This window comes from Gymnoscopelus braueri (assembly GCF_963280865.1).
Source record: "Gymnoscopelus braueri genome assembly, chromosome: 17".
NCBI classification, from domain to species: domain Eukaryota; kingdom Metazoa; phylum Chordata; class Actinopteri; order Myctophiformes; family Myctophidae; genus Gymnoscopelus; species Gymnoscopelus braueri.
The window spans coordinates 28,060,926-28,083,177 of NC_137617.1; the positions used below are offsets into that span (position 1 = coordinate 28,060,926).

At 44.5% G+C, this 22,252-nt stretch overlaps 1 protein-coding gene across 1 annotated transcript in view; it reads right to left on the minus strand.

Annotated features, from left to right (window-relative positions):
* Window positions 1–20,771, minus strand: part of ca10a (carbonic anhydrase Xa) — a 223,671-nt gene extending 202,900 nt beyond the window's left edge. Inside the window, exon 1 of the mRNA XM_080454908.1 lies at window positions 20,425–20,771. Within this exon, the coding sequence (XP_080311034.1) occupies window positions 20,425–20,485 (61 nt within the window). The 5' untranslated portion in view covers window positions 20,486–20,771. The remainder of the gene's footprint in view (window positions 1–20,424) is intronic.
* Between the last annotated feature and the right edge of the window lie 1,481 nt (window positions 20,772–22,252).

Genomic DNA, 22,252 nt, shown 5'->3' on the forward strand with positions numbered 1-22,252 from the left:
ACAATTTTTCTATTGGCACGTTTGACCCTTAAAGTCTTACTGTGCAAATTTCAAAATAACGACTTTTAGCAGCCTCTGCTGGTCATTACCGTCACTGCAGGCCGTTTGTTTATTACTGCGTTACCCAGAATTCCATGTGAAAGTGGGTAAAGTTGGGTGGGGGTGGGTGGAGGTTGGGAAAGTGGTGAATGTGGGTGGAGGTGGGTGAAAGTGGGTAAAGTTGGGTGGGGGTGGGTGGAGTTTGGGAAAGTGGTGAATGTGGGTGGAGGTGGGTGGAGGTGGGTGAAAGTGGGTAGAGCTGGGTGGGGGTGCGTGGAGGTTGGGAAAGTGATGAATGTGGGTGGAGGTGGATGGAGGTGGGTGAAAGTGGGTAGAGGTGGGTGGGGGTGGGTGGAGGTTGGGAAAGTGGTGAATGTGGGTGGAGGTGGGTGGAGGTGGGTGAAAGTGGGTAAAGTTGGGTGGGGGTGGCTGGAGGTTGGGAAAGTGGTGAATGTGGGTGGAGGTGGGTTGAGGTGGGTGAAAGTGGGTAAAGTTGGGTGGGGGTGGGTGGAGGTTGGGAAAGTGGTGAATGTGGGTGGAGGTGGGTGGAGGTGGGTGAAAGTGGGTAGAGCTGGGTGGGGGTGCGTGGAGGTTGGGAAAGTGGTGAATGTGGGTGGAGGTGGATGGAGGTGGGTGACAGTGGGTAGAGGTGGGTGGGGGTGGGTGGAGGTTGGGAAAGTGGTGAATGTGGGTGGAGGTGGGTGAAAGTGGGTAGAGGTGGGTGGGGGTGGGTGGAGGTTGGGAAAGTGGTGAATGTGGGTGGAGGTGGGTGAAAATGGGTAGAGGTGGGTGGGGGGTATAAGTGGGTGGAGGTGGGTGAAAGTGGGTAAAGTTGGGTGGGGGTGGCTGGAGGTTGGGAAAGTGGTGAATGTGGGTGGAGGTGGGTTGAGGTGGGTGAAAGTGGGTAAAGTTGGGTGGGGGTGGGTGGAGGTTGGGAAAGTGGTGAATGTGGGTGGAGGTGGGTGGAGGTGGGTGGAGGTGGGTGAAAGTGGGTAGAGCTGGGTGGGGGTGGGTGGAGGTTGGGAAAGTGGTGAATGTGGGTGGAGGTGGGTGAAAATGGGTAGAGGTGGGTGGGGGGTATAAGTGGGTGGAGGTGGGTGAAAGTGGGTAAAGTTGGGTGGGGGTGGCTGGAGGTTGGGAAAGTGGTGAATGTGGGTGGAGGTGGGTGGAGGGGGGTGAAAGTGGGTAGAGGTGGGTGGGGGGGTAAAAGTGGGTGGAGGTGGGTGGAGGTTGGGAAAGTGGTGAATGTGGGTGGAGGTGGGTGGAGGTGGGTGGAGGTGGGTGGAGGTGGGTGAAAGTGGGTAGAGCTGGGTGGGGGTGCGTGGAGGTTTGGGAAAGTGGTGAATGTGGGTGGAGGTGGATGGAGGTGGGTGAAAGTTGGTAGAGGTGGGTGGGGGTGGGTGGAGGTTGGGAAAGTGGTGAATGTGGGTGGGGGTGGGTGAAAATGGGTAGAGGTGGGTGGGGGGTATAAGTGGGTGGAGGTGGGTGAAAGTGGGTAAAGTTGGGTGGGGGTGGCTGGAGGTTGGGAAAGTGGTGAATGTGGGTGGAGGTGGGTGGAGGTGGGTGAAAGTGGGTAAAGTTGGGTGGGGGTGGGTGGAGGTTGGGAAAGTGGTGAATGTGGGTGGAGGTGGGTGGAGGTGGGTAGAGCTGGGTGGGGGTGCGTGGAGGTTGGGAAAGTGGTGAATGTGGGTGGAGGTGGGTGAAAGTGGGTAGAGGTGGGTGGGGGTGGGTGGAGGTTGGGAAAGTGGTGAATGTGGGTGGAGGTGGGTGGGTGAAAGTGGGTAAAGTTGGGTGGGGGTAGGTGGAGGTTGGGAAAGTGGTGAATTTGGGTGGAGGTGGGTGGAGGTGGGTGGAGGTGGGTGAAAGTGGGTAGAGCTGGGTGGGGGTGGGTGGAGGTTGGGAAAGTGGTGAATGTGGGTGGAGGTGGGTGAAAGTGGGTAGAGGTGGGTGGGGGGTATAAGTGGGTGGAGGTGGGTGAAAGTGGGTAAAGTTGGGTGGGGGTGGCTGGAGGTTGGGAAAGTGGTGAATGTGGGTGGAGGTGGGTTGAGGTGGGTGAAAGTGGGTAAAGTTGGGTGGGGGTGGGTGGAGGTTGGGAAAGTGGTGAATGTGGGTGGAGGTGGGTGGAGGTGGGTGGAGGTGGGTGGAGGTGGGTGAAAGTGGGTAGAGCTGGGTGGGGGTGGGTGGAGGTTGGGAAAGTGGTGAATGTGGGTGGAGGTGGGTGGAGGTGGGTGAAAGTGGGTAGAGGTGGGTGGGGGGGGTAAAAGTGGGTGGAGGTGGGTGGAGGTTGGGAAAGTGGTGAATGTGGGTGGAGGTGGGTGGAGGTGGGTGGAGGTTGGGAAAGTGGTGAATGTGGGTGGAGGTGGGTGAAAGTGGGTAAAGTTGGGTGGGGGTGAGTGGAGGTTGGGAAAGTGGTGAATGTGGGTGGAGGTGGGTGGAGGTGGGTGAAAGTGGGTAGAGCTGGGTGGGGGTGCGTGGAGGTTGGGAAAGTGGTGAATGTGGGTGGAGGTGGGTGAAAGTGGGTAAAGTTGGGTGGGGGTGAGTGGAGGTTGGGAAAGTGGTGAATGTGGGTGGAGGTGGGTGGAGGTGGGTGGAGGTGGGTGAAAGTGGGTAGAGCTGGGTGGGGGTGCGTGGAGGTTGGGAAAGTGGTGAATGTGGGTGGAGGTGGATGGAGGTGGGTGGAGGTGGGTGGAGGTGGGTGGAGGTGGGTGGGTGGAGGTGGCTGAGAGTTTATTTTTCGGAACGGTGGTGTTTCGGAATGGTGAGGACCCACCATTCCGAAACCCCACCGTTCCGAAAAATACATTTCGGAATGGTGGTGTTTCGGAATGGTGGTGTTTCGGAATGGGGGTGTTTCGGAATGGAGAACTGTCCCCAGATACAAGCAGTTGTGAAGAATGAAATACCCTGTGAAAGCAATCATTTTGCATTGGTAGTTATTTTACTGAAATTTAATAACAGAATAATCAACGCAGATAGACAGAGACATTCATGGATTTATTTTTTATTAAAAAAAAAATAAAAAAAATTATAATATATATATTATTATTTTTTCTGGAGCCAGGGTATGGCAGCTGCCATAGCCTGCCATACCCAATTGACGCCTCTGAGTTCACTTAAAGAAAAGTAATATTGTGGACCAACCATTGTACACCCCTAACTTAAAAAAACCCATAAATGTGTTTTTTTTAAGTGCATAGTCCTATTTATAGGGCTATGCACATGTGTCATGTTTCACTAGCCAATCACAGTCCTGGATAGACTGTGATTGGCCAATCACGGTGCAGGGTTAGGGGGGTACACTGGTGGCCAATCACAGCGCAGGGTTGGGGGGGTGCAAATTGTCCAAAATTCACATATAGGGGCGGTTTCACCGCCCAAAAATGTGAAAGTATGTTCTCTATATGGTACTGAAGCACATGCCCGTTACAGGTTACTAGAGGGTGAAATTGCGGGATTTACTCCAAGCATCTCATCAATGGGTCTTCTTTGGGATGCTACACATGATTGCCATTATGTGATATATGCTTTAAAAGGGCTTTTTTTTAAACCTTTGTTAAACCAAATGACATTGATGAAGCGCAAAAGTTATTCAAATATTTGTATTAATTTTTTTCTACAATATGGTGCCACTTATTGTATACGGTATACTATTACTATTACTATTATATAATGGTACATTTCCGCAAACATTAAGCCAATTATGCCATATTGCTGCAAATACTAACACATGGGTGCTTATTTATATTTTAACCCATTAATACCTGGAACGCATCTGTGTCACTTTAGATGTCTTTGGCTATTCAAAAATAGCAGATATACAAGCTCATAGCGCGGCACCGAGTGCCGCGCTATGAACTTGTAGCTCTGCTATTTTTGAAAAATCGTGGAAAAAAAATGTTTAGATTTTTTTCCAAAAACTGTTAGGATTTAGATTTTTTTTAAAGAATCGCCTTAAGTCTTAAAGGGTTAAAAACACTTTTGCCAACAGAATTGTAATGTGGACAGTTACACCTAAATTTTGACACTTTAGAGCTCAATAACTGCCTTGATTTAATAGTTTGCAACACAAATATGTATGGGTCTAAACAAGCGTTGTTTTGTAACTTGATATTATATTTATAGTATACACATTTTAAATGTTATGTTAAATGAATGGCCTTTGGACACCAAATTTGCACATCCCATCTTTGATCTCTCTCTCTCTCGTTCTGCATTCATTTCTGTAATCTTTTAGCATAACTGGAGTCTGTGTCCAAAAATAAATACATAGATAAAACACAACAAAGTCTCATTTTAACCCATTAAGAACGGGGAAGCATCTGTGTCATTTTAGACTTCTTTGGCTATTAAAAAATAGCAGATATACAAGCTCATAGCGCGGCACCGAGTGCCGCGCTACGAGCTTGTAGATCTGCTATTTTTGAAAAATCTTGAAAATGTGTGCAAATCTTTAAATATATGTATTTTTAAGACGTTTTTAGAATTGGCCTCAGGTCTCAATAGGTTAAATTGCACATTTGATGAATATGATAACTTTGAATTTTGTTTTATGTCTGTATAGGAAGTGGTAGCAACTTAGCCTCCAGACAAGACATAATCACATCCTGTGGTTCGTTGGGAGTAGAGGGAGTGAGAGAAGGAGGAGGAGGAGGAGGAGGGGGAGGAGGAGGAGGGGGGAGATAAGAGCAGGGCAGCGTAACAACTACCATCCCATTTCTCACTGTGTTTGGCCATGGCCCCGAAAACACACTTCCTGACATCAGCAAAAAAAGGAAATGCCTCCAATCTATAAAGGGAAATGCAGACACGACTCTGTAAGAGTGGATTTGAGGCTGCGGGGGGTTTGGAGATGGGGAGAGCAAGGTAGGGAGGGATGGAAGGGTGCGGGAACATGGTAGAGAAAATGATAGACTGCCATTGCCACTGCCTCCTGCAAGCCCTGCGTCAACATCTTGATAATGTTGTTGGTGAAATAAGGTGAGACTTTTAATCTATGGATTAATAGAGTAGAGGATGAGGGTGTGTTGCACACCGATAAGGTATTGGGAAGCATCAGCTGGGGTTGTAAGAAATACGCATCCCCTTTCACATGTTAACACGACCTTTTTTTCATGAAGCGAAAACCAATTAAAAACTTTCTGAACTGCGTAATGTCAATCCAACGACTACGAGTCATGAGTCACTGTAGACAGGGGATACAGCGGGACAAGAGAAGACACAGGAGAAAGCATCGGAACAGGAGCAGACATTCTAAAACTATCCCCCTCATAGTATTTTTAACCACTAAAACCCTATACTTATTTGCCCTTTTTTCCCTCTACACCAAATCTGTTCGCGAAAATAACCTACCTACAAACTTGTACAGGGACACTAGGCTTCAAGTGGTTTTCATATCGTCAGTGATTTCTAAATTTGTATTTTTGTTTGCTATGATGTTAACTATGACTCAGCAGTGGGCAGACTGGTGTGAAAATAGTAAGAACTCATACGATTGTAAGGGCTGATGGCATAGAAGCAACTGGTTGCAGCATTAGTCAGCATTGGGTTCACAGTACTCCACATTAGAGGGTATCACGGGTCCAAAAGAAATGACAACCCGAGGATAATTGGACGCGGTCCGAACGGACCAGAGGAAATTGTGAAATTACAGAACCCGGTCCAAAACGGACCCGAGGATAATTGAACCCGGGACAGAGGAAAACTGGACCAGGTGTAACTGCCCAAAAAACACAAGGGGGGTATAGTCTGGGCTAGAGGGGTACATTCTGGGCTAGCCTATTTTATAGCCCGGGGTATATAGTTTTATACCCAAGGGTATAAAACAGGCTAGCCCACTTTAACCTTGGGTAAAGTTTGGCCAGGGGGTTATTTTGGGCTGTTAACACAAAATGCTCATTGTCTCCGCCAGGCCGAAAGGCATGGCGAGAGAGTATGTTTTCGCCCCTGTCCGTCCGTCCGTCCGTCCGTCCGTCCGTCCGTCCGTCCGTCCGTCCGTCCGTCCGTCCGTCCGTCCTGCCAGTGTGTTAGCAGCTAATCTCTGGCACCGTTGGCCCGGTCGCTCCGAAACTGTGCACACACACTCCCTGGATGCCAATTCAGAACCTCTGCCCCAATTTTTTCACATGGGCCTGTTATAGCGCCACCAGGAGGCCGATTTGTGCAAAACCCTTTTATTTTTTCCTACAGATTTTATCCAAACGTCATGCAAATCGGTACACAGTATCTCTATAGTCATGTGATCAACACAAATCTGTCCGATTTCCCATATTCCATCCTCATTGCCTATGGTTGGCTTCCAAAGTTTGCAGGATTGGTCCGTTTTGAACAAAAAGCCTCAAACTATGCACGCAGCTTGCGATTTCCGTGAATTTTCACACGCACATTCCCACTAGGCAGAGGAAGAAATGCCACCCTTTTCACATTGGCCTGTTATAGCGCCACCAGCAGGTCTAATTTAGCAAAACAAATTTTTGGAACAGAATGCCTCAAATCATGAATGCAGTGTCTGATTGCCGTGAAAGACCTAAGAATAAATGGCACCCTTTTCACATTGGCCTATTATAGCGCCACCAGGAGGCCACAATAACGTACCTGACCTGGCGGAGACCTGTGCTCCGAGGAGCACTTTTTCTAGTTTATCCTCATTTCACCATGGCATTGAGACTAGCCATGAGTGTCACTTCCCCCACCCCAGCGGAGGTGGGGGAAGTAACACTCATGGCTAATCTCAAGTGCACTCTGTGTTTGAGACGGAGTACATTTTTGCCAACTTTCTTGGCATCTGTCCCCGCAGATTATGAGCACAATTTCGTGCTCCACACAGATGACGTTCCAACTTGCAACTTGCCGGTGGCTTTTGTTTGCATTTCACCTCGCTAAAGAAAGCCAGCAATGCAGTGCGCTTGAGATGAACTGCATTTCAATCGGCTGTTAACGTTAAGCGTGGCTAATTCAATGTGCGAGAACAGACGATATGGATTTTAGAACGTAATTACGACGCATGTCTCATTTCAAACGAGAGTTTAAGCTGCTAAAACAGGTCCCTCACAGGTCCATACGGGTCCATCCATTTCAGATTCCCCGAACCGAGATCTGCATCTGCAATGTTATGGATCCGACCTATTATGGACCTGACCCGGCTCAGTTCGGGTCTCTGGTTTTCAGTTCCGAGCAGACCTGTGCTACCCTCTACTCCAGTTCTAGCTTCACTACACTGGCTCCCGGTTGTTTTTATGATTGATTTAAAAATTATTTTACTAGTTTATAAAGCTCTAAAATTTAGAGCTTTATAAACTAGTAAAATATTTTTTAAATGGTCTGGCACCTTCCTACCTCTATGACTGCCTGCTATATGTTCCAAACCGCCCCCCTCAGGTCTTCAAGCGCTGACCTACTCGACGTGCCTACAAAAAAATACGGTGAAGCAGCTTTCTGCTTTTACGGACAGACAGTGTGGAATAAACTCCCATTACACCTAAGACAGGCAGCCTCTGTGGATAGCTTTAAAGCACAGCTCAAGACCTACTTCTTCACTCTTGCTTTTAGTTGCTTTTTCGGTTGATTTTTAAATCTCTGTGTTGTTGTCCATGTCCTCACTGTATTGCCCGATTCACTGCCTTTTGCTATTATTGTAATGTTGTTTTATGCTTTTGGTTGTAATTGTAATAGTATTCTTGCTCTGTAAAGCACTTTGAGCTGCATTTCATGTCATGAAAGGTGCTAGACAAATAAAGTTTATCATTATTACTCCACATAACAGCACCTTTAAGGCTTGCATGGTTTTGGAACCATAATTGTCATCTTTGAAGCTCCAATCCAGGACTTTCTCCGCCAATACTGGGGAGGCAAACTGGCAGAATCCCAGATCCCTGCTTTAAATGTGACAGCGAGTACACAAGCTGACACAAATGGTCAGTGATGCCAGATCAGCACTGCTACTAAAGGCTGCTGGACAAACATGGGCCCACTGACCCAGAATGGAGCTGATGAAATCTGAATCATTTTTATGGTAACCGACTAACCTAAGACAGGCCTGACCCATGATGTGTGAGACCTCCCCGATTCATCTACCACCTTTAAGAACATCATACTGTAACTGTTGCTGTGAAGGAGATGCCTCTAAAGCTGTATACGACTGATCTCGTCAGTCACAGACTCTTACTAACCTGAATCCCATTATACCAAAGCACAGGCCTATTTTCTTCCTGATATTTAAGAGTCTGGCAGCATTCAACCAAGCCCTGCCACCTCCCATAAAGGCAAAGAGAGACTCTCTCTGTAAATAAACAGTTCATTTTCATATCATTTCCAAACTCTCCCATTAATATTCATCACTGTACAGAGGCAATCCAGAAGCCCATCCATGCAGAAAGAGAGAGGGAAAGAGAAACAAGGGGGAGAAAGAGAGAGAGAGACACACACACACACACACACACCCCCCCCCCCCCCCCCCCCCCCCACACACACACACACACACACACACACACACACACACACACACACACACACACACACACACACACACACACACACACACACACACCACACACACACACACACACACACACACACACACACACACACACACACACGCGCACACACACACACACACACACACACACACACACACACACACAGAGAGAGAGAGAGATAAGAGAGAGATAAGAGAGATGAGTAGAAAGAGGACCGATAAACAGAAGAGACAGAAGAGATAGAGTTATACCTAGGAGTAGGGAAAGAAAGAGGGGGGGAGAGACAGACAGACAGACACACAGACAGACAGAGAGTGGCAATGTGCATCCATAAATGAAACTTGACCTTGCCAACAGCTGTGCTTACTGACTTATGAGACAATTATCTCTCACCCGGCTTCTATTGGTGCCTCCCTTTAATGGTCCCAGCTGTGTGTGTGTGTGTGTGTGTGTGTGTGTGTGTGTGTGTGTGTGTGTGTGTGTGTGTGTGTGTGTGTGTGTGTGTGTGTGTGTGTGTGTCCACGTGCACGCTCGAGCCGTTTATGTGCGTACATATTGGTGCCAGTATGCATTTGCCTCCATGTCAGGCAGTAAAAGACCCAAGGCCCAGAAGACACTCTCAATCAAGCCAAAAGCATTCACAATTGGTTCGCCATCTAAAACGTAGCAGGCAATATGCTATGTGTGGGAGCTGTCCCAGTGCCACTTAATCTCTGCCAGCTGGCTCAGGACGAGCAGGCGAGGAGGACAATATGGAGGAAAAGTATAGGTAGACAGGTGTTTAAAACATCAGAAGAACTAGAACATAACAAGCTTTTACTGTAGCTATCATATAAAAATGCCCAGCTGGATCTGCAATGCTGAGAATGTTTGTAGTTAAGTGGTTATCAAACTGTGGTCTGGGGACCCCTCAGGGGAGGGTTCCAGGGGGCTCCAGGGAGCTTCTTAACCAAATGAGTTGTTTAATGTCACCATAATTCATTTCACTTGGAATTATTCGGCAATGATTAATGTCGCTATTACTTTAATTAGTGCACTGAATAATGGAGAACAACCATAATGGCTTCATGCAATCCAATGTCAGATTATATCAGATACCCATTTCACTGGCAATATGCACGGTTGTGCCAATAGAACAGTGTTATTTTACGCATATCACAATTGACTCATTGGTTTATGCTGTAGGATCAGATAACACAGCATCTGACTCTGAGCCTGGAAAGAACGCCGTTTCTGTCATTTAAAGTTTGTCTGTGTTTTCTTTGGACCGGCTATAGGTTGAGGGGAAAAAATCCATTCTTTTGTTTGTTCTCAAAGAGATGAACAGCGGAAGTACTCGTAGAAGCCAAAGGGCGGAAGATTCCATCAATAATTGACGGGGTTTAAAGTAGGTGAGTGTCTTTGTCCTCTTGGGTTGTTATCCTATTGAGTTGAAAGCCGTTGAAAAACCTGCACCTCTGGCAGTGATTACATACTGTACACTTATGACATTCTGTAGCAATCCCGCTACAATCTTTTATGTCCATGTACACGCGCACACACACACCCTAACACAAAAAAAGCTCCGGCGGGGCCGGATGTGGCCTGTGGGCCGCCAGTTGAATATCACTGCACTAGACTCTTAAGTAACAGGGATCCTTAAATAAACATGCACATTCATGCATGCGCATGATCATGCACGTACCTTCATATACATGCACGTTAATGTACGTGCACATGTATGAGCACAGTAAGAACCCCTTGGAACTGCAACTTTCAAAAGAACAGACCATAAAAAACATTTATATAAGTGCTGAAAACCAGTATTTATCATTATTGTTTTGTTGAACACCAGAATAATTTAAAAAAAAGAATATGTCTGTGCCATGTCACTCATGGCACTGACAATGGTACCATGACCGAAACGTTTGCTGCACTTTACTGAGCATGGAAAAATAAAGGGAAATATATTTTCTTAGTCTCTGTCTAATGAGTTTTATTTAAATTGGAGTGCCAGTCTTAGTGCCAACCCCCAAAGAAGGGCAAACCAGTTTACCCTGTGAAAAGTATAAAACATACATGAAAAATGAATAAACAGCGTGCACCAGGTGCTGATGGGTCCTGCGGTTTGTACGATTAGCTCTGGACAAACAGACCCTCTTCTAGACGGCTCACCTCTGGGAAGCCACGCTGTAATAATGTGCGTAAACGCTCATGACAACTTAAGGGCTTTAAGTTTAGGATAAAAGAGTAAATTGCATTATGCTATGGTATGTGAATATTAACCCATTAAGACCTGGAACGCATCTGTGTCACTTCTTGATTTGAGCAAAAAAAAAATATTATTTTACACTTTGGCCATTCAAAAATAGCAGATCTACAAGCTCATAGTGCGGCACTCGGCATTATTTTACACTTTGGTTATTCAAAAATAGCAGATCTACAAGCTCATAGTGCGGCACTCAGCATTATTTTACACGTTGGCTATTCAAAAATAGCAGATCTACAAGCTCATCGCGCGGCAACTTAATGGGTTAAAACCAACACAGACTCCGTAGGCAGGCGGTGATTACGGATTATTTTTTGAAGGAAAAGCGAAACGGCGGAAAAAGTGTGACCGTCTTTGTAGCACGCCAGGCACATTCACACAAAGAAACACAATATCATCCCACGTTACACTACGCATCTGCACGGGATTATCAGATTAGCGGCAGGAGATTTGGCCTCTGTGTGGGATGCTGAGTGAATTGGGATGCCAAGCGCGCTGCTGTAAAGCTAACATCACACTTTGTGGAAATGTGGTGATCGTGAACATTCTGACATCATCACCATGACCAGGGTTGCCAGATCTGCTTATTATAATTTCCCCGCAAGATTGTGTTTGAAAATAGCCGATCTACAAGCTCACAACGCGTCGCATCGCGACGCGTTGTGAGCTTGTAGATCTGCTATTTTCAAATAGCTAATGTATGTGTTAAAGTGCACATGTGGCCCTTAGTCGCTTCTTTTGGGCTGGTTTTCCTAGACCTGGTTGCTTGTTTCTCTCACAGAATCTGGCAACACTGACCATGACAATACTCCAACCCAACAGCCTTCCTACTACCATTCTTTCACTCCCTGTCGTTTCTCTCACTGACTCACTCATGATGCACGCACGCACGCACGCACGGACACACACACACACACACACACACACACACACACACACACACACACACACACACACACACACACACACACACACACACACACACACACACACACACACACACACACACACAGTAAATTACGGTCAGTGTGGAGGTCGTCTCACTCCAGCAGGCTTATAGACTTGAGAAGCAGATGTGATGACTTACTGCGGCTCTGGGACATACAGGGTGGTTGACACGGTTGCACACACACACGCACGCACACACACACAAAGCTCTCTCTCTCTCCGTAATGCTTGCGTACGCCACAGTGGCCAGACGGACATGTAGAGACAAATACATGGCAGAGACCCAAGCAAGCACACATTGCAGGCGTCTTTGCCACTCTGGATTTGTAGTAGACACGTACAGACCGGTGGCACTGATTAGAGCGTTGGTACTCAAACGTTTTCATGTCAAGGACCCCGCCATCTGAAGCTATTTTGTGCCAAGGACCCCATACGTGTTAAAACGTTTCAAAACATAATACATATTCCAAATGTTGCCCCCACCCTCACCACCTTTAAAACCACACTCAAAACCCACCTTTTTCAGACTCGCGTTACCTACATAAATCCCAACCCGCCCTTTGTTTACCTTTCTTTTATATATTCCTGGAGCCCAACACTGATTGCCACTGCTGATGCAGTTGAACAGGGCAAGAATCTACAACTTTGAATTTTACAACTTGCAGGAATAAGAAACATGACTTGCTAGCACAGGGTTATTTCAAGATTTCAAGACTGTGAGTAAGGTCTTGGAGACGGACCTTAACCATACGAACCCTCGCTTCCCTATTCTGGGCATGTCATAATACTGTAGGCGAACATTCGGCAAACATTGATGGTCTACAATCTTGTAGATTATCAATGAGAGCCCTTTCAGAGCCCTTCCAGTGTCTGAACAGCATCAAATGTACATGAATTATGAATGAATTATCCTCATTTGAAATCTTCAAACGGATATGCTTGCTAATTCACATTCTGTATTCCTGTGATTAAAGCTTTTGCATTTAGTAACTGTACATTATGATTAAGTATCAGGTTATATTAACTAATGTATGTACTACATATCCTGTTAATTTACAGCAAATATGACAAATTGGTTAAATATCAGGAGAACAGTTAGGTTTACTTGCTGGGAAAGCAGGGTGATAAATAATCCATACAGTATATGCTCATTACTTTACACAAATAAGCAGAGTGAGCTTTCCTCAAGTGACCAAAATGAAAATTAAGCCATTCTTTACTGCATGCATTGTATTTAAACTACTGTACTAAAATGAATAAAGTAACTTGATTCAGTTTACCTCAAACAAAAGGTTCAGTATTTCTCTATATATGAATCAAAACAAAAAAGGAAGAAAGACACACCTCCTACAGTCAGCTAACGAGTTTCAAAATCGAGTGAGAAAATACACATCGCTCTTGGCATTTTCAACTTTCAAGTCTGAATCTGCCTCACGTACATTGTGGCTCTAAAGAATACGTTATAATTATGTTAATATGTTATAATTCTAACATATTTTCATTCTCAGACAAAACTTAGAGACTTAAAGCAAAGCTCTGCCACTAAGTGGAATACATTTGGCTGTATAGTCTCAAGTTTGACCTTAGAAACATTTCCAGATATTTATGGCATCAGTACCATCAAGGTGAGAGAGGAGAGAGAGAGAGAGAGAGAGAGAGAGAGAGAGAGAGAGAGAGAGAGAGAGAGAGAGAGAGAGAGAGAGAGAGAGAGAGAGAGAGAGAGAGATGAATGGGTTGATGCTGAGGTGAAGGAGTAAAGAGGTAAAATGCTGTTTGCAGGTTGCAAATGTGCCAGTTGTGCAGAGAATAAAGAGAAGCGGTTAATTTCCAACAGTCTGTCACATCGTGAAGGCAAAATCATTTCTGCTGAGAACATGCTAAGAAAGAGCCTAAGTGGACACAAAAATGCATGGGTATGTCGTCGAACAGATGGAGAATAGAGGACCAAATTGTTTACCTCGCATCATTTTGTGCCAGGTAAACAATTTTGTCCGCTTTTCTCCGCTCTTCACACAATTGTCTTTTCAGCTCTATCAGACGGAGTCAAACGGCTACAGGAGAAAGAAAAAAAGATAAAGTAATTGAGAATACGTGAAAATCGTTCTCTGAATGGTTGTTCCTACATAACACTACAGCAGCATATTCTTTCTGTAGGTCTCTGTCATAACAGGAATGTATAAATAAAACTGTGTGAGAAGCACACTCAAGTAATTCTTTGAAGGCTTTACGATGTCTGAATTCCCACATAAATCAATGCAATACTTAAAAATACCTGAACATTCTTTGCAAAACCAAACCTCTGATTGAGATGTTGGGTTGTAAAGGTATTTTTTAAACCTTATAAAGTCAATGCAAGCTTTCGTTTATCAAGATCGTTTATTCGCATTGCATAATCGCCGGTGTGTAAGGACCTTTAGAATTGTATTATGCATATACTGTAGTAATGATGACTAATAGCATAATATTTTATATCTATATTTGGCAAAATAATCCATCCTAAACCAGAACCCACAGTGATTATTTCTATGATCTGACACATTGGTCACTGTGACTAATATCCCAAAGCTTTGCTGACTCAATAATGTTTTGTGTCCAATCAATCAGAATGTCAAACCGTGTAAAAGTGGATCCAATGAACCCATTAAGTGTGACTATGACAGGCAAAGGATGATGACAGTCATCCTATCTGTTGACCTACACTGCCATAACAATAATAGCATAGGATAACCAACTAGTCAACTGACTTTTCTTCATCATTGTATCAGATTGTGGTAGATTATTTTGGATCCAAAATTAGAGCACCTTTAGTGGCTGATTTTGCTATTGTTTGTGTGGCAACTAATACAGAGAGACAAGCCGAGCATTCTCGTTTTCCCCTGCTTCAATTCTCAAGCCTTTAATCAATGTAGCGGCCATTAGAGTGTTCCTGTGGGAAGGGCTACAAGTTGAAAACCTGGGGCTGACCTCTTCTGATTGTCCATTTCAATACAGGGAACCTCTGATTGAAAGCTATACAATGCCCACTGTCCGGGACCAGTTTGTACAACACTTTTGTTATTATGTTTGTTTGATTGAATACTTTATTAGTCAGAAATGTAAACAGCACGAGGTACAGTCAGACATTTAGGCTAAAAGGAAAGCACAAAAAAGTCCTCCATTGTGGTCCTATAATGTATGTAATATGTAAGGGATAATCAACAAGAATTTGTGTGTTTGTTGCATTTGCTAATTACCCCACGACAACAGGAAGGGTGGTTTGTCTCCCCGCAGAATGCATTGTTTTTCAATAGAGTTGATAATCCTGCTTATACCATGGCCACTTATCAACAGTTTAAATATAAGTAGTTTATTCATGTTTTGGACACTACTCCAGCAAAGTGGGAGAATCCATTGTAACAAAGTAGAAACAAGTGCCAGCTGAGTCAGTCAGCTGACAGTAGCACGCTGCGCGCACGCACACGCACACGCACACACGTGTATGCATTTATACGTGTGATGAGGAGTCAAAGGTATGAAGTTACCTGGTTACCTGATAATAATGTATACCCTATTGGCCAATAAGAATCAAGTATTCTCTGTGGCCATGGTATAATTGTCTCCGCCAGGCCGTGTGTCCGTCCGTGTGTCCGTCCGTCCGTCCGTCCGTCCGTCCTTCTGTCTAAGAGCAGCTAATCTCCGCCACCGTTGGCCCGGTCGCTGTGAAACTGCTCACACACACTTCCTGGATGCCAAAGCAGAACCTCTGCCCCACATTTTGGATATTACTCCTACAGATTTGGTCCAAACAACACACGAATCGGTACACAGTATCTCTATAGTCATGTGATCAACACGGATCTGTCCGATTTTCCATATTCCATCCTGATTGGCTAAGATTGGCTTCCAAAGTTTGCAGGATTGGTTCGTTTTGAACAAAATGCCTCAAATCATGAACGCAGCATCCGATTTCCGTGAAATTTTCCACGTAGATTCCCACTTGGCCCAGGAAGAAATGCCACTTGAAAACGTTCACATCAGCCTCATGGTGGCGCTATAACAGGCCGATTCACGTTTTTACATATAACTGCACCGATCTGCGTGAAACTTTGCACGCACACTCCCTAGAGGCAAAGGAAAAACCTTTGCCCTGCATTTTTCACATCTGCCTTTTAGAGCGCCACCAGGAGGATCACTTTTGTAAAATAAATGTTTTCCTCTTACTCCTTCAAATTCTGTCCAAAAACACGCAAATCGGTACACAGTATCTCTATAGTCATGTGATCAAGATGGATGTGTCCGATATTTCATCCTACTTCCCTAACATAGTTTATAGCTTTTGATGCAGTAATGGTCTTATTTCTTTCCTTTCTTTCTTTCTTTTTAGCTATTAAAAAGGTCTTAAAAGTCCTTACATTTTTACTGTCATCTGGGGACCCCAAAAAGATCCTGTGGGGACCCACAGGTCCCCACAGGCAAAACATTGGCAAAGTTTGCAGGATAGGTCCGTTTTGAACAAAATTCCTCAAATCATGAACGCAGTGTGCGATTTCCCTGAAATTTTGTACACACATTCCCACTAGGCCGAGGAAGAAATGCCCCCTTTTCACATTGGCCTGTTATAGTGCCAGGTCTAATTTGGCAAACCACATTTTTGGAACTAAATCATGAATGCAGTGTCCGATTGCTGTGAAAAGCCTAAGAAGAAATGGAACCCTTTTCACATTGGCCTATTATAGCGCCACCAGGAGGCCATAATAACCTACCTGACCCGGCGGAGACTTGTGCTCCGAGGAGCACTTTTTCTAGTTGTCCTTGCATTCAGAATTTTGCTTTAAATATAATCCATGGTCACTGGCACTGCACCTACTAGAACCTCCCCTTTCCCCCCAGCCAGTGGTTATTCTTGGCTATGGCATTTTAATGCTGTATGCAACTATGCGTATATTTTATTTTTAGGCATTTTTGACAAAGTACTAGTAAAATATTGATGAGCTAGCACAGTATACAGCAACCAAAAGGTCGCTGGTTTGATCTCCGGCACAGACCGGAGGGTGTACTGTATTCCAGTTGTGAGCTGGTGTCTGGAGGAGGGCTGGATTATTATCTACACTACTCACTACTCGCCATCTCTGCCTTAGTGCCCTTGAGTAAGGCACTGTGAAAACCCCAAACTGCTCCAGGGGCGCTGCACTGCAGGCTAACCCTGCACTCTGACCAAACTCATGAAATACATACAGTTATGTGTGGGTGGACTGTGTGTAGTCTATGCAACTAGGATGGATATCCAAAAAGACACATTTTAACCCATTAAGACCTGAGGCGATTCTTAAAAATGTTTTCTAAGTCCTAAAAGTTTTTAAAAATAAATTTTAAAAAAGAGCTATGAGCTATGAGCTTGTATATCTGCTATTTTTGAATAGCCAAATAAGTCTTAAAGTGACACAGATGCGTTCCAGGTCTTAATGGGTTAATTGCCTTGTGTACACTGACAATAAAGTAATCTTCTCCTTCTTGAGGTCATTACACACAGGCGATTATGCGAATATACGCAAAATTCGGACTCGGTCCGAATAAATAAAAGACGCTTTTTCGCTCCACGAAACTGATGTGGAAGCTTGCATTGACTTTATAAGGTTTTTTTTTTAAACGTATTATTCGCATGAAAAAATCGCACCCGGTGTGTAAGGACCTTCACAATTGAATCTCAGTTTGTGTGTTTGTTTATTATTTTTTTAGTTGAAGAGGATCATGTTACTACTACAAGCTACAGTCTTTTCACAAAAACAAGGAAAAAAAGAACCAAAACTGGATCTTTGTTGTCATCATGCATCATGAGACTGACTGATCACTAAGACAAAATTATTCTCCCTCAAAATAATCATATTCATGCTGGTCCAAGTCAGCCATGAAAAGACCAGATGGTTTTAAGCTAAAAAATAAAAATAAATTAAAAAAGAGTTAATGTATTTTGTTTACATTCCCGTTACTTGAGCAAGTTTGTCAACAGCAACTCTGTGGAGTGATATAACAGCACAGCGCAAGTGTGTATGCTGTAATACTGAGCAATATTTGTATACATTATTTATTTATTTATGTATTTTTGACAATGATGGTTTACTATCTATGGAACCAAATGCGGAAAAACCATCAGCTGTGTATCCTTTAAGAAGATTGGTCCACCATCCATAGCAACACAGAGCTTTGGTGACATGCAACTAAACATGGACCTGTAGATTCAACCTATGAAAGAGACGTATGTTCACAGGTTGCTGACTGTATTGTTAAAAATTTCCTTCAACACTGTGCATTCTAAATACAGTTTAACTCTTTAAGACCATCGCTGTGTCATTTTTAGATTTTGTTTTTTGGCTATTCAAAAATAGCAGATATACAAGCTCATAGCGCGGCACTTGGTGCCGCGCTATGAGCTTGTAAATCTGCTATTTTTGGAAAATCATGAAAAGTTGTGCAAATATTAGATTTTTTCTCTTTTTTTTGGCGGGCATTTGTAACTCAAATCTCTGCTTCTGGGGGTTCCTGGAACTAAATATTTGACAAATGTTCGCTTTAAAAATATATATAATCCAAGATTTTGCCACGAATTTTCATGATTTTTCAAAAATAGCAGATCTACAAGCTCATAGATATCTATCTATATCTGCTATTTTTGAATAGCCAAAGAAATCTAAAAATGACACACAGATGCGTTCCCGGTCTTAAAGGGTTAAAGAGAGGAATTTAAGATGTAATGAGGCCAACTGTGATGGACTGTAGATAGCAGTTACAATTTTGGTAAAGCATTATTAATACTTTACACAAGCATCCCATCCATCAGCCAACAGATGGATATGAAACACTGCCACCAAGATGACAATGATGAAAGTATAGCCTTTAATAACTTGAAACGTGCGTTTTCAATGAGGAGGATGGATGACACACATATGCCTCCTGGGAAGTGGATTTGCCAAGGAGTTTACATTGACAAATCAGGGGAGGGGGCTGCCGTAACATGACGTCAATTCTTGTCACTAATCCTTCCCCCACCATTCCAAACCAAAAGGCTGCTGGTGGTGTGTGTGTGGAGAGAGGAAAGGCAGCTGTGCGTAATGCATGCTTTTTTACACAGTCAGGGGGCTCTTGCCCGCTGAGGGAAGGATTGCAGTACGATATAGTAGAATGCCCAGCACGTCACTGGGTTCCAACCGCTGGGCACACACGCTGCTCAAGCACAGCTTTTACGCTTCTGTTGAGAGGCGTCACACCTGGGCAGCTCCTGGAAGTCCCAAGTGATCTTTCTCGGGGTGTGGGTATTATGGGGATCACGCTGAGCTCAACCTAAAACCGACCAAACTCAGTCAGAATGTCCGCAAAGTCTACACAGGCCAGGCCAGTGGTTCTCAAACCTGTGGGTCCCCACAGGATTTTTTGCGGGGGTCCCCAGATGACAGTAAAATGTAAGGACTTTTAAGACCTTTTTAATAGATAAAAAGAAAGAAAGAAAGGAAAGAAATAAGACCATTACTGCATCAAAAGCTATAAACTACACTATAAAAAAACTGGTCAAACATTGGCCAAATCGTCAAATAACATAAGAGAGAGGCAACAGCAAGGCTAGGCGTTGTGAGCTTGTAGATCTACTATTTTCACAATATTTATCTGTGGAGCCGAAAATGTAATGCTTTCAACTCCTACAATTTCAAGTGCTTGTCAGGGTGGGGTGGGGGGGTCCCCAGTTCAAATATGATTATGTTGGGGGGGGGGGGGTCACGCCGCCTGAAAAGGTGGAGAACCACTGATATATATATATAGGCTACCGTAACACCCATTAATTTCCATTAGGGTGAGATAGAGATAATGTATGAGGAGCGGCATCTCTCTAAAGCAGTCAATGGGAGACGACATGGCACTGCATCAGCGCCTCCTCGGTGCAGATCTGCGCTCATTGGTGCGCACAGCTGCTTTATTTGATAACCTATTAACTCCAGCCGATTTGTTATTCTGACAAGAGAGAGAGACAGGCAGCTGCTATAAAGACAAATACTCTGCAGGGAAAATATAGGTTCGTATATGTATGGCCTAAGGTGAACAAATTCACATCACTTTTTTTTTTAAGGCAGCAGTGGATGAAGAATGTCTCTGGGACAGTGGGACACCAATGTATATGCGCCAGTTAAAGCGTCTTTAGTCCATGTATCTGCTGTGTATACGGTAGGCTATATATGCAGGTGCCCACACGTCACATGCGTGAGTGATCAAACGTCAAATACAATTTTAATCAAATTCACTCACTCTAATTTTCGATAGGCACCAGCAACCACCAACACCCACGCACACAGTCAGACAAATACGGACAATGCAATATAAACAATGGGACGTAAATGTTGAATTAACCCTGATTCCAGACACAACCATCTAATGATATATTATTATAGCCTATATAAAAGACAGCTGGGGAAACATGATGAATGAGTTGGACCCATCGATCGCATCACCTTTATAGCTTGTATAACTTGATGAAAACGAACCCAACTCCCAAAAGGCAACATCTCCAGCGTCTCAGCCACGACCCCACATCATTTAATGAAATGTATTGTGAAACTTTAAAAGACAAATTAATTTGCACGGTGGGTCATTTGACGCAGCTGCCCAAGCAAGCACACGCACGCGCGCGCACACACACACACACACACACACGCACACACACACACACACACACACACGACGCCCATAATAACTCACCTGATATGCAGACAATGAAATTGGCGTGAAGAATGATAAAAATTTCCCAAATTATATCCATCCTCTGTCTTCATTCCAGGTACATTAGGCTCAGAGTGAAAAAGGGGCTTTTAGTCGCAGATGATGATGAGTCTTCCCAGGCAGTATCCCACTGTACACCTTCCAGTTAGAGGTATTTTCCACAGACACATAGCAGGTGTATAAGCTGGAGAAAATGCCCATAAATCTACGATCCAAGCGTTACGGAATGAGTGAAACTCCAGGAGGCGTAGTAGTGGAACAAAATAGAAAAGGTTGGTACAAAAAAAATCAAAGTCCGTCCGTATTCACTGTAGAACTCCAGTGCGCCCTATGATTCCCATACACACACGTTCACTCTTCTTCCCAAATGGACATCCCGTCTTTCCGCGTATAAAGTCGACCCCTCTACACCATTTTTCCAGCACTAGGTGTGGAAAGAGAGACAGAAAATACAAATGAGTAGGTTCGATCACTGGACACCGATCGGAACATAAATACAAACATTAACGCTGAAGAAAGAAAGTCCCATCGCCAGGTGGCGAGACTCTATGCGCTCTGACGATGTGGGGCGTGCTTCACTCGATCCGTCGCTCCGAATACCAAAACGCTCGCCCCAAAACACAGTCGCCCCCGGGGCAAATCCGGCGGTATTCACCTGGTATTCCTATAGTAAACTATGCCTAAACACTTGACCTTATTCCTAAACGTAACCTCAGTCAAACTATTCCTAACCCTAAACTTATTTCTAACCTTATCCTCAGCTCAGACAAATAAATACAAGAATACAAGAACCGCTGGTCCGCGGGGTAAAATGGGGGCGAGGGTGTTTTGGGGTGAGTCTTCCAGTTACCGTCGCTCCCCGTAGAGGAGGAGACTGAGCTTGCGAGGCGAGCTCCTGTTTTATTTAATCACACAGCATGCAAATGATCCATACCTCCGTCATACAGGCTACACACACAGGGCAACGCTAACAAGATCATGCTGTTTAAGAAACCGGGTTTAAAATACACTTACGATGATTGAAAACAAAGGGGGGGGGGGGAAACTGCACGACCACCTCGGTGAGTCAAACAAACTCCAGTTAGTTTTGGAAAGAGAATCCTGTTTTCTCCGCAAGGATTTTGCAAGGATGTAGCCTACCTACGAATCTAAATTACATTTAGATGAGAAAAATAATAATATCACCGAATCCAACTTTACTTAAAACATTGGCCTAATGTGCCTATACGAATAATATGGTGAAATAGATGAAAATATAAATCCCGGTTCCAAATGCACATCCGTTCTCCCAGACTGACTCGGACTTCAGTTTATTCGTCATAAACCCGGGGTTAGGTTTTTGGAAGTTGCGCATGGAGCCGTTACTTCCACGGAGATACAGCAGAGGCAGAGGAGGAGGTTCGTGCGCAGTGGACGCGCGCACAAGTGTGCACATGAGGGGAGGACGACGAAAACCGTGATATGATATTAAAGAGCGGGGTGGGACTGGGACTGGGAGGATCAAGAGACTGAAGAGAATGGTGCGTGTGTGCGTGTGTGTGTGTGTGTGTGTGTGTGCGCGCGCGCGCATGTCACACACACACACACACACACACACACACACACACACACACACACACACACACGTGTGTCATGCTCTGCAGGGCATGCAGGCATGATTTTAGTTTCTTCCCTGTTTCTTGAAACTGCAAATTATGGAGCTCATTATGGGAAAGAATTTCACCCACTTTTTTGCACCTGCTGTAAATCTGTGATGTGACAATAAAGCTGTGTGTGTGTGTGTGTGTGTGTGTGTGTGTGTGTGTGT